The sequence below is a fragment of the Erpetoichthys calabaricus genome, chromosome 8, assembly GCF_900747795.2.
Source record: "Erpetoichthys calabaricus chromosome 8, fErpCal1.3, whole genome shotgun sequence".
In the NCBI taxonomy this organism is placed as follows: Eukaryota; Metazoa; Chordata; class Cladistia; order Polypteriformes; family Polypteridae; genus Erpetoichthys; species Erpetoichthys calabaricus.
In genome coordinates, this window is record NC_041401.2 from 112,665,414 (window position 1) to 112,679,134 (window position 13,721).

Consider the following 13,721-nt stretch of genomic DNA (forward strand, 5'->3'; position numbering starts at 1 on the left):
GTCGTTTGTTGGCGTGTGTTTTTTTAGAAGTGCGTGGAATGTGCTGTATAGTCTGTACGTTGATTTCAGATGCGAGTTGTAGGCGAATGCTTCTATCGTAGTATCTGCTGTTTTCCGAAACACAAATCGCTTTCTGTAATATGTTGGGTTTGATGTGTGACCCTTTGAGGACTCCGTAGTCTGTTCCGTTTAACTGTGTTGTGGGGGTGTGAGTCCTCTTTTTCAGTACCATGTCAGGCTTGATTTGTGAAGTTTTATGGACTCCTTAGACTATCCCGTTTCACTGTTAGGCGGGGATAATCAGATTCAAATATGTTGTGTTGTCCGTATGTGTGGGTTTTTTGTATGATCTCGAGTGTTCGCTTTTGGTTGCTCTTCCGTTTTTGAGCCTTAATCTCGGGCTCGATGGGTGACCGTGTGTGGAGTCTTAAGTCTGTCCCGTTTCACTTTGGGGTGTGTGTCTGACTCCTTGCTTTTGTGTGATATGGGCGTGTTGCCTCATTTCATATTTCTGTTAGTGGAGGGGCGCTTTGTGTCTCATTTCTTATTTATGTTAGTGTGGGAAATCCGTAGTCTGTCCCGTTTCGTGTGCTATGGGCTTTGTGTGGCGCTTGCGTCTGACTCTTTGTTTATGTGTGCTAGGGGCGTGTTGCCTCATTTTTTATTTCTGTTAGTGGAGGGGGGCTTTGTGTGTCGTGGGTCTGAATCCTCCTTTTTGTGTACGTTTCGTGTGCTATGTCTGTAGTCTGTCCCGTTTCGTGTGCAATGGGCCTTGTGTGGCGCTCGCGTCTGACTCGTTTTTTTTGTGTGCTAGGGGCGCGTTGCCTCACTTTTTATTTCTGTTAGTGGAGGGGGGTCTTTGTGTGTCGTGGGTCTGAATCCTCTTTTTTGTGTGCGTACCGTTTCGTGTGCTATGTGGCGCTTGCGTCTGACTCCTTTGTTTTTGGTGTTCTAGGGGCGCGTCGCCTCATTTCTTATTTCTGTTAGTGGAGGGGGGCTTTGTGTGTCGTGGATCTCAATCCTCTTTTTTGTGTGTGTCCCGTTTCGTGTGCCATGGGCTTCGTGTGGCGCTGTGTGCCATGGGTTTGTGTGGCGCCAGCGTCTGACTCCTTTTTTCTGTGTGCTATGGGCGCGGCGCGTCATTTCTTATTTTCCGTTACTTGGAGGGGGGCTTTGTGTGGCACCTGCGCACTACGTCTTTTGCGTCCACGGCCCATGTCCCTGCGTCTATCCGGTTTACCATTCTCGTTTAGTAATATGGATATATTGAGTATTTGAAATTGAACTGAAAAATTAAAATGTGTCAAGTCAGTATTGAATTACTCTGAAATTCTTTGTAACTGATTTTTAACATTGCATGTTCTGTTAAAATATCACTTCTATTAATAGAATATTGACATTTTTGGATGAATAGTTTTTATTGTTGTCGTTAATAAAGTTGATAGCTGTTTGTCAAGGAGTCTTTTCCTTTTCAAATATAAGCTTCTCTGTCAAGTTCCACTACAGTATAGTTCTACCTTCCCTTTGTTCTAGAGGAGTTGAAAAGCATAAACTGTAGTTATCTAATCTATAAACTACAATATTCAATGAGAGTAGCAGTGACATGTTTTAAAAGAAAATAATACACACTGTGTACAGTGGATCTCCTTCTACCTGTGGTGCACAGTGGGGTTTTAGGAACTTTGCACAGAATAAACTCTGGTGAAGTTGCTCATGATTAGTCAAATACTTTACACACAGTAGTTAATCCATTTCTTGTGTGTGTCCCAGAAGGCCTCTTTTAGGTATAAATCGTGATATTGAGTGCATTTCTATATTTCACAAAACTAAGAATTCAGTGCTTTAGCCACATGTGAGTGATTGATGATTTTTATTATTGTTTTGTTCAACAGATCAAAAAAAATCAAAAATACATAAAGTATACTTAACCAAATAACAGAAAAGTACACATTTAACAAACATTAGAGAAGAAAACTGAAACAGATGCAAGAAGTTTAGCACTACAGTTAGTCTCAAGGCTAGGTGAAGAATAGCCAATCAGAAATATAAAAAAAGTCTTGACTATATTAGTGTAAAATGATTATATGTATATTTTCTAATGTGATTTTTTTTAATACTCCGTTTTAGTGTAAGCCCAAATAAAGACCATCATATTAGTCTAAAAGTTCTATACTTGGGGATTTCATTCAGCACAGCTACAAGGAGGGTTTATAAATGGGTGTTGGCCCATTTATATATCAAAACCACTAGAGAGTAGATCAACAATAAAGGTCCAGCTAAAATGAACTCAAACTTTATGGTGTAAATAAAGTTCATACTTGGCCGTATTTTTTTAAGTGTGGATGCTATCCTGGGTCCAGTTTGGTTAATCCAGCTTTAATTAAAAGAATGCAATGCATAATTGCCTACTCCTTAGCTTTAAATAGTGTTTTATATAGTAGAATTGCCTTTTTGTGATGCTTCATACTTTCTGATTCATTTTTGCTGCATGATTTTGGGTAGTTTGCATATACGACTCTTGTTTGTGTAGGCGTCTTCTAGAGAACTGTGTTTTCTCCAGCTGTATACAGGTAACTCTGTGATCTTAATAGCTTGTGGCATTAAATTAATGTGGAACTGGTATGTGTGTAAATGTGCTTGTAGGTGGGCTTGTGATTTGCATTTGAGACTGCTGGGCTTAACCTTTGAGTCCCTGTAATTCTAAAAATTGGTGAATTGATGTTCATTTATTTGGATTTAATATTATTTGAGCAATAATAACAACAACGATGGATGGATGATTCAAATGATAGTTTTTGGTAGGCGTAAATATCTGTAATTTTAATGACTCATTACATATTCATCATTAATTTGGAAACTTTTCCATAACTTACAAACGTAGACTGTAGTACTTTCAATTATCCTTTCAAAATTAATTCAGTAGGTTGAACACTGGGGCGTAAGTGATATTTTAAAATCTTGGGTTTTTTTAATATGATGGAAAACCATAAATGAATAAAAGCTAATAGCTTTTCTTAACTTCATCTTAGACACATTTACTTTTATTACTGTATGTTTGAATAGTGTATTTCTCTAGTAAATACTGTACTAGTTCAAAGTATTAATTAATTCATTCATTTTTTAACCTACTTCTTCCAATATAGGATTTTGAAAATCTGGTTTCTATAATTTCAGAAATGTGCACAAAACTGGATTTTGGATAAGATGACAGTGAATTGAAAGACATATTCAAGCACATACCCTTATTAAATTGATTAGAACCTCAATACCTTAGAATAATTGTGATCTAGTGTCTTGCCTACTATAAGACATCTAAAGTATTAGAACACAAACCTTTTTTTTTTTTTTTAAATAATCTGACATGCAAAGGTTTATTGTGGCAGCTATTTAGAATTCTCTTCCTTTTACTGTCCATTTTGCCTCTTCCTTTGCCTCCATTCATCATAACATTGTAATGTCACTTATAATCATTTTTCAACCTTATATATTTAGATCTGTACTTCTGTATTAAATACTTGTAATACCTTATTTGTATGCCACTTTTGTCATGATATCTGTCACCTCTTACAATCAATATTCCACTATGCACATCCAATTTATTATTCTACTTTATATTCTGACCTGTGATAAGACATTTTTAATCCCTGCCTACAACTTCACTATTTCTCTGTGATTTATGTTTTACATTATCTTTAGTTTACTTTACTATCTGGTGTTTTTCTTGTGTGATAATTTTTTGGGTTTGTAATGTACATTTAGTGATTGTGTTTACTGTTGAAATTCCTTATAAAATAAAGACTATGTGATGGGAGTTCATGTTCAGTATCCATTTTGTTGTTAGAGAATTTAAGATATTTTTTAATTAAACAACAGCACTATGGTTGTGTTGTATAAGTTGAATACACTCACCTAAAAACCAAAATATATTTACAGTGGCAGTGAATGGCCTATTTTTCGTATGTTTTTGACAAAACTGCCTATGACCATTACCCTATCTCCATGACATACATGTATATCGAGACATATCTCTTTAAAATTATTGTAGCAAAATGTCCTTATCTGAAACAATTGAATTATAACTGTTTTCAGCAATTTTTTTCTAGTCCTGCTATCCATCTATTTTTAGATGAATTTGCACATAATGCAAAAAGCACGTACATCAAATTCAATGTCTATCTGTCTGCCTGACTGTACGCATAAAACAACTCATTTCAATGGCACATGTTTGTTGAAATTTAATATACTTTTTCTTTGAAAATTTTGTCAGGACAATTTTCTTTGAGGTATCTCAAATAGAATCCATCCATCCATTTTCCAACCCACTGAATCCGAACACAGGGTCACGGGGGTCTGCTGGAGCCAATCCCAGCCAACACAGGGCGCAAGGCAGGAAACAAACCCCAGGCAGGGTGCCAGCCCACCGCAGGGCTCTCAAATAGAATTGCTATACAAAATTTGAATTTCAAAATCTCCCATTGAAAAGATCTGCTGGTGAGTTAGAGAATTTGTCTAATACACAACTTCAATTATAGATTACTTTACTGTTTCAAGTTAGCTTGAGAGAGGTTATATTACTTATTATTATATTACTTGTATATTTTGTATATTTTCTTCTTTTACTAGTCAGATAGCCACTCACATCCCAAGTACAAGTTAGTCAAAACTCTTGGAGAGGTGCACACATGCAAGTTGCCCATACAGCAACTGCTTGAATAAAGTTAAATGTAAACATAAAAAAATCTCATACTTGGGAGTGAATGGGAGAAGAAAGGAATTTTAGAAAGTCTATTTTCTAGAAAAGAGTGGAAGGGAATTATGAAAGGGTCACTCTGTAAGCATGAAGTTAACAAATACTGTATGTGCAAATACTGTATGCATAAATGTATATTTTTTTAGACTTTGGAAGCTAGTCCACTTAATTTTCCAAAGTGACCATTTTTTGTAATAGCTTTTATCTGTTTCAGCATTAAATCACTTGTATATTGAATACCATTTGGAGAATTATGTTCACTAATAGAAAATCATGGCATAATAAGATTGTAAAATTTTAAGTTTTAATCGTTTCCTTTTAGGCTGAAGTCCTCCATGCTTAAATTTATTCTCAAACCCTATCTAGTGACTGCATTGATTTCACCTGCCTGTGTGTCTGATGCCTGTGTCTGTGTCATTCAGTCCCCCTGATGTTTTTCTCTTGAAATCTCCCATGGTGCTCATACTCACTTGTTTCCCATGTTCCTCAGATCCAATTCACTTGTCTATTTTTAACTGCCACCTCCCATGCCTCTGTTTCTGACAAACATTTTCATAAAGAGCTGACAAATGAAAAAGATCTATGTTTTATTTAATTATTGTGGCATCTTTTAATATCATTTTATCCATTTTTATTTTCACTTTCAGCCTTTTTATTTTCTGCATTTAAGTTTGAACTGAGAGGCAAACAAAAGCATCAAAAGTGATTTATTTCTTTGCTTAATTGATCTTAAAAATCAACTATGTGCACCCAAAGGTTAGCTGTTAGTGTCTTTGGGCTTTATTAATTGTGTAGATAAAATTACCCATAGACGGTGTATTTTCTTCTCATGAGCCTGCAAATATAAATTGTCTATAAACCATGTACCCTTTTTTTCTTTCTTTTCTGATCAGCCAATCAAGAAAAAAAAAGCATTATCTTTTCACTCTCTGTCGGGTAGCTTTCCAAGCAAACAGTAAAGAAAATGTTGATACCCTCATGAATGGAATGACTTGACATACATGATACATTTCTGAAACTTAATCTGTGAGATTTGGTAATTACAAGAATTAGTTTGACTTCTGTGAAGGAAGTTTATTAAGATTTGCCAATGTATTTATGTTAACCTAACAATGTTATTTTGCACATTTAATAACACTGACTGTTTTCCTCATGCTGTAGACAATAAGAGACATTGTTTTTTCCTTTTTGTTTTCCTTAGATGGACTTTCTAACAAAGAGCAGCCCTTAGAACTTTTGAAGCCATCTCTGGGCAATCACATCTCATCTTCTGGTAAGAAGTGTTTTTCATTAAACAACCTGTATTTTTGGTTTGAAAGAGGAGAGTACCAGCTATTGAATCCGTGGCAGGTTTGGATAAGCCTTATTTGTGAATTCATGCTCCTGTCTGCCACCATCTACAAGAAATTTTACTGTTCTGTTATTTAATTCTATTCATTTTTTTCTTAGGGAGGCACGCGTTTGTGGCACAGTAAGTATCACTGCTGCCTCACAGCTCAGGTCATATTTTTGGGATCAATGATCAGTCCAGCATAGTTGGAAGATGTTTCATTAGCTGATACGGACATTTAAAAGACTATTTCTCCTTTATAATACACTTAAAGCTAGTTTAGTTTATCCTTCCCCGTTGAAATCAATGCATTTTGCTGAGTTTGGCGAAGTTCCCCAAAATTTCCATGATTTCAAAAAAATTCAGATGATGCGAATTCAATAGAGTTCACTCATCATTGTTTAAGAGATATACTCAGAAATATGTATATACAGTCACTCCTCCAGATTCATGAATTTGATATTTCGTAGTTTCAGTTATTTGTGTTATGGCAATGAACATGTGAACAGATACGTATATTTTTGGAGCTTGGCAAAAAAATCGCAGAAACTCGCAGCCGATATGTAGGCCAAAAACATACAAACAATACTGGAAACAATTTGTATCAAACAAAATCTTATATAAATAATAGTGTTACTTAATATTTCTTAATGTAAGTGCATACTATATTGTTAATAATACAAGTTGTTTTGGTAAAAAAAAAAGAACTTTGGGATATACATTAGCTACCTTCTGCTATCACTGCTCCATTAGTTACACTTTATGATCCTACTCTTCCATTCTCTCTCACTTGCACTCTGTCTCATTTGAATAATTACTTGCTTCTACTGAAAATCCTTATGGAGCTCTAGCCATCCTTGTTGGCTGTCACCTTTCTCAAACTCGTACTCACTTCCTGATTTCCTTTCACCCAATTTTTTTTTCTCCTTGTTTTACCTGCCCCTTTTCTTTTTATCTGTGTAGCCAACCTGAGCCGATGCCAAGCATTTGTTAGGGCACTAAACACCAATCAGCTCATGTTGGTGCTGGTTAACCAGCGGAGTGAGTTTAAAAAAAAAAAAAAAAAAAATCTAAAAGCAATTAATAAATTAAACCACAAAATGATACAGCTGTCACATGCCCCATCAGTGGTAAGAGGTCCATCCAAAGTATTATTCACGAATTTTCACATTCACGGGGGTTTTCTGCCCTTAACCTTTATAAATGTGAAGATGTGACTGTACTGTTTTTTTTAATCTTTTGAAAAAGTGCAATAAATACTATATTTAATTTTTATGTATGTGGTTGGATTCAGCTAATCAAAGAATGTTATTCCAGTATCAATATATTTTCATACAGCGTTGGTTCATTTAAAATACTGTATATTTTTTGCTGAATATCTATTTTCTTATACTAATTCAGTAGACTGGCATACCATCCACCTTGATTAGTCTAGGATGCTACAGCTTGGCAGAAAATTGTACTGGGTAAGCAGGTTTAGAGAATAAATGGATGAATGGTTATTTTATAATTGAAAATAATAGTAAACTACTGTATGTTGTAGGAAGAATGTTATGCTAAATTTAAGTAAACACTTTAAGTGCTTATAATGTTTCATGTTATTGTTACCTTCAAAATAATTAAAAGGCAAATCTGTAATGCTTTTTTAATGTCTTGTCTAAAATAATGTATATATGGATATTCTGTGTATTTTGTTATAACAACCTATAACACGTTTCACATATTGTAACTTTCAACTTAATACGTTCTCTGGTCTTTTATATTTATATTTTTTGTTAATGTCTGGTTTTCTGGTGTTGCATATAGTAGCAAAGGAAACCACATTATTGTACATTATTTTCATCTTTTTTCAGGTCTCATGCAAAGTTTCTGGAGTGACAGTATGTTCATGCTGGTGTAAATGCCACATTATATATAATGGATTTGTGAAAAATAAGTAGGGAAAAGTGGCAAGCGTGGTTTATGTGTAGATCTAGCTGTGCAAACAGTTTTTTTTTGTTTGGTTTTTGTATGTAGTAGTGTTCATGACATGGCACACTGCAAATCAGACTTCAGAGTATTACAATTACAATTTCATCATCTATTGTGATGTTTATCATTAATGAACCTATTCATTTATTAAGTCAGTTTATTTTTCTAATGTCTTTGCTTCTTTAGTCTTTGTGGAATTTAGATATTTATTTAGTTAAGCCTTTCAAAATGGTTTTGTCTTCCCAGTGATAATCATCCATTTTACTTTTTTTGGATTATTGTTGTTTAATGAAAACATTACATTAATTGTGAACAGTACTTTGATCATTTTCTGTCCATATATTGTAAGTAATTTTTGCAAGAGAAAATCTGAACTGTGACTACAACTTTTTCCCTGGGCAACTATATTTTCACTTTTTGCTCCTGAAAGTTTATGACTATGGTTTTGTACATGAATCCCACGCCCCTCCCATCACCCCATCTTAAATTCTAGAAGGTGCTTATTGAAATGTTTCTCTATTACCAGTCAGGATTTCTTGGGTAAACGTAAGCTGTGTACATTAAGAGAGGCCTTTCAGTATAGATTGAAGGCTTCAGTGTAAGTGTAACTTCTTCCAGCATGACATTAAATCATCTTCAGCTGTGTGGAGCACAACTCCTTGATATCTGTCTATTAAGCTAGAAATGGACTCCTCTCTGCAGAGAGTCCATCAATTTATAAAATGTATAAAGACAAACACAGTGTCCTTGTAAAACCTGCACTGAACGTGTATTCACAGAACTCTTTTCAAATTATCTGCTTCGATTTCATTTTGGAGGCCTAGATCATGTCAAAAGAACAAATTGGTCTGAGGCTTACCACAGTTGTTTGAAGTAAGTAGAAAAAAAACGGTTCCTCAGAACTCAGCCTCTCATAATCTTAGTGATGGCAACAGTTGAATGCAGATAACATTCTGCTTGGCTGCATAAATGTTTGCTTATTAAGCTTCTTACATTAGTGAAAAAGAATAAACTTTCTTGTGAGGTAAAACTCTCAGTTGGTATGAATTGTGTTAGGTGCCAGGATTTTCCAAAATTGTGAACATTTTGATTTTACTCTACGGCTATTTTTAGATAAAACAAACTGAATAGTACATTCATGTCCTGTGATCACTAGATATAAATCCAAAGCATGTATTACAAATTAGGGAATTTGCAAGTAATTGTACATGTCAGGCTTGCACAAGTTAAATGAAAATTTGATTTTAGCATGACCAAAACATTTCCTTTACTAGTATTTAGTTTAGTCACATAGTATAAATGTGATCTCATCAAGGCATTGTGGACAACAAGGAAAGTGATTTTTTTTCTTTAGGTGTGAGACAATACATAAATGTACTTGTTATGATAATGTACATTCTGATAAATGGGTGCAATATCTGTCAAGAATTGTTTGGGCCATTCTAATATGCTCATTAGTTTTGGCACAGGCTTTGATTTTAAAGCCGTTGAATAAAATAATAAAAGAGAAATTATAAAATTCTACTTCTTTTTAGATTCTAGCTGTTCTAGGTCAGCTGACTGTTGAGCCCAGCTTAAAAAAACCAAGCCTGAACCTTTGATTACAGGCATAGATGTGTATGTGTAAAAACTCTCATCTACTTATTTACTTACACAAACATTGAATTTAACTGGAAATGCCAGTTGTACCTCATAATTGTCTTTTAATTGGCATGAAATTCAGCTGAATGTATCACTGCAAATATAAATTGTGTTCAAAAAATTCTTCCAGTGTTTTTGAGCCTTAATACGATTGGTGTGGCTAACATAAATCATATTGTTATTGAGCATTCATTCCATTAATTGGGCATCCAGAAGCTGTCTAATCAACAAAGAATGCATAGTGGCAACCAGTTCTGGATGGGATGCCAAAGCACAGCAGAGCACATATAAAACTTGGCCTCTTATATACTCACAACAGAGCCAATTAGAGTTGCCATTTGACTGCTTGTATTTAAGCGGTGAAAGGAAACCAGAAAGGGAACAATATGTGAACACTGGCAGAATTTGTAAACTCCACACAAGGAGCCTTTTCTGAGGGCATATGCAGTAACATTTGTTTAATTGTTTCGCTTTTCAGATTTTTTTATTCAATCACAAGCACTTTGTGATCATCTAAATTGTTTGAAGAAGTAGTTTCACTTTTTTTAATTGAAAAGAATACCAGCTTATCGTAAATCTCTGGATCTGTCTTAGCATTGTTTAAGCAGCAAAAATGCCCGCCTCTCTTAAGTTATGGTGTTGCTTGATTAAATTACTCTTATCAAAACCTGTGCTATTCCCTCTTCCTCTATTCTGTCATCAACTGTGTAGATATAAACCAGTAGTTAGTTTAGATAAATAAGCTTATGTTTGGGAAATCAGCATGTGCAAAGTCATTCAGTATAGTTACATATTGTGGTTTTGTTTTGTTTTCCTTTCAAATTATTTGAAACCTAAACAATCCGTACAATATTTCCTTAAGTGTTTTTGCATTTATATGTTTACTTCTCCTACAGTATAATATTGTAATTTATTATCTAACTCATAGATAATTGTCTTAAAGCTGTTCCTATGAAGGTGCTTAGTAGTGGGACAGAAATCAAGGACCAGAAGAATTTTTATGCTATTTTCATAGCAAGTAGAAGAAATTGTCTCATTATAGTATCATTGTGGGGTTGTACCAGCCCTTTGTTTTATATTCTACTAATGTAGTTATGGACATCAACTCAGACAGTCTTGTCAAAGAAGGTCTGGGTAGCTAGCTGACTCTACCAACAGAATTAAAAATACAAAACACAGCTCCAAGGTGGTGCTGTTTTTTCTGTTTATTTCTTTAAAAAATACTTAGGATAATACTGTTGTAGCTGGTCTGTCAAGGGTGTTGGCATGCTTTCTTTTGGAAAAAAAAGCTCATTTATACTTTTTCATTTTTCTGAAAAGTTTTGCTGTACTTGAAGATGTTTTTGCCATATTTATAAACAGGATTTTCACGGCCAAAGTTTAGAAAGGAGCAAGCCTTAAATAGAAATAATGTCTTCTTTGGAGCCAAATATTTTACTAGTTCATGGGGAAGTGAATCTGCTCATCTCTTGTGGTACGCACAGGTTTTGTAAAATTCATTTTGGTATGCACATGCATTGCCAAAGTTAGTATGGAATGAGTTAAAAGTGTGCTTTTATTTTAACATGAATTTTAAACCTTTTGATTATAGTTAATGAACATTTTTATAAGTCATTCCTGCTTTTGTCATTAAAAGGTAAAATTTAAAGGATTATGCGATGTTGATGCATGGTCTTTTTCTATGACCCCAAAAATACTTTATCAAGAATGATCTGAAATGCTGCATTGATACTGTATTCGCAAGTGTTGTTTTCAGACCTAATTTAGACCTCACCAATTAAGTTTCTCAGTCAAAAGCATGATCAGTTTGACCTTTAAAGATATTATGAGGAGCAATATGTCCTTTTACAGCGTCATACACCTTCTTTTGACCACAGCCAATGATTTCTGTATACAGCTGCATTAAAATTTGTCACATTTGGACCATTAAGTTGGTCCTTGTATTGGTAAACATGAGGTTTAGGCCTGAAAAAGCATGCCCCTACTCTACAGTGTTTAGGTTAATAGTAAAGAGCATTGCCACAACCTCCAGTATACCGGTTAGGAGCCCAGAGTACATACCAGTTAATGTTGAACATCTTGTTTTATCTGAAATTCCTCTCTGTGACTGCATAGGGCAAGATCTGTTTGTAAGAGTACAGCCCTCTGTTTTTGATAGGTTCATGTCCATTTCCTAAGGCTGAACACTTGAAACTTTGTGACAGGAGCATGGTTAGAACATTCAGACCGTCTCGTGTGATCAGCAAGCCCTGTCAGCTGAAAGTGTTGCTGAGTCAGTGTACATTTTTGTTTCTAAGTTGCACATTTAATGAAATGACTCAGCTTTGCATCATCATTTGTTAGATCTTGCAGGCTGACTAGTACAGAATCTAATTCTACTGTGCTTTCTCACCTTTTCAATCCTAAAATTAGTTTTGCATGAAAACAAAGTATCGCTTTGTGATTTTTGGATGCTCATTGCATTAAGGTTGTGTGGTATACCGGTATTGAAATAGTACTGGTAAACCCATTTTTTAAACGGTACAGTACCAGAATTACTGAAAGTAAATGTAACTTCTAATAAAACATTACCCCCTACATGATCTTTGATACACATTTTTCCTGCCTTTAACACATCACCATTAAGAACTGACTGTTTACTTGCTGCCTAATATATCTCGGCCTTTGACATGTGTCATTGTAACAAGATAATTAATGTTATTCATGTCACCGGTAAGTGGTTTTAATGTCATAACTTATTAGTGTATATTTTTGTGTGTGTAGTTGTTCTAGCCTGTCTCTTTGTTTTTATTTCTTTATAAAGAACATCTCCTTTTCAGTCAAACAGAAAAGAAAAAAAGTATAGTAGGTAGAATTTCAGTCCATACTCATACAATTTTGACATAGGTGGTGCTCTGTCAGACACTGTCTCTGGTTATGGCATTGAGTGGTCATGCCTGGCACTTCTCAAAGTAATTCTGTTCTCAAAAATGCAATTAACAAAAGCTTTGTCCCTCTGGGACATTTACATGCAGGTCAAGGACTCTTAAGCTGCTTATATCTCCATAAAAATGCTATAAAACACACTTAAGCATTCCCTTAATTTTTTTCATCAGAACCACCACTGAAAACTGCCTTGTTCCCAAATGTATGGCATGTAGTGTCTTTCACTTTTGAAATATGGGATGTTCTTGTGTTTCTGACATTTTTGCTGATTTACTCTTTTGCATTATCTGTGAATATTTGGTACTTGGTGGTCAGCAAACAATGCAGCTGTCTCAAAGACAGAGATAATTGGCAGGCCAGAAGTCCATATGCTTGTTTCAGACACATTTCTAACTGATTCTTTTTAACTGTCTTCATTTTTTCCCCAAAAGTTAAAAAAAAATACAGAAAATTGCTAAAAGAAAAATTAGGATGTGGTTGTCACATTGACAAAATAAATATAATATCAACATATGAGTTGAATAATAATAATAATAATAATAATGCATTTTATTTATAGGGCACTTTACATTAGCAGTAAATCTCAAAGTTTAAACAAAGGCAAAGCAAGATAAAAATAGAGATAAAACAACAATAATTATAGCATTCTTGTTAATAAGCTTTCCTAAATAGAAAAGTCTTTAGCTGTTTTTTAAAACAGCCCACAATCTGCTGTGCTCTTAGGCTCTCTGGTAGGGCATTCCAGAGCCGTGGAGCAGCGGCTGCAAAGGCTCGGTCACCCATTGTATGAAGTTTGGTCACAGGGGAGCGATGGCGGTAGGTATTTGCAAAACTGAGGTTTCTTGCAGTGGATTGTAGTATAAGGAGTTCCTTGAGATATTGCGGAGCATTTCCATGGATACACTGGTGAGTAAACTAACAGAGTTTGTATTCGATACGGAGATGGATAGGGAGCCAATGAAGTGACTGAAGGATTTGAGAAATGTGTTCATATTTCCGCACTCTCATCAGGATTCTTGCAGCACTATTTTGAATTTGTTGTAGCTTTTGAAGGCTCTTGCTGGGGATCCCAAATGAGGAGTGCATTACAATAATCCAGCCTGG

At 34.9% G+C, this 13,721-nt stretch overlaps 1 protein-coding gene across 1 annotated transcript in view; it reads left to right on the top strand.

The window, feature by feature from the left end:
• Positions 1 to 13,721, top strand: part of hdac4 (histone deacetylase 4) — a 552,364-nt gene that overhangs the window by 198,635 nt on the left and 340,008 nt on the right. The window contains 1 exon segment of the mRNA XM_028807299.2: positions 5,952 to 6,023. Coding sequence (XP_028663132.1) covers positions 5,952 to 6,023 — 72 coding nt within the window.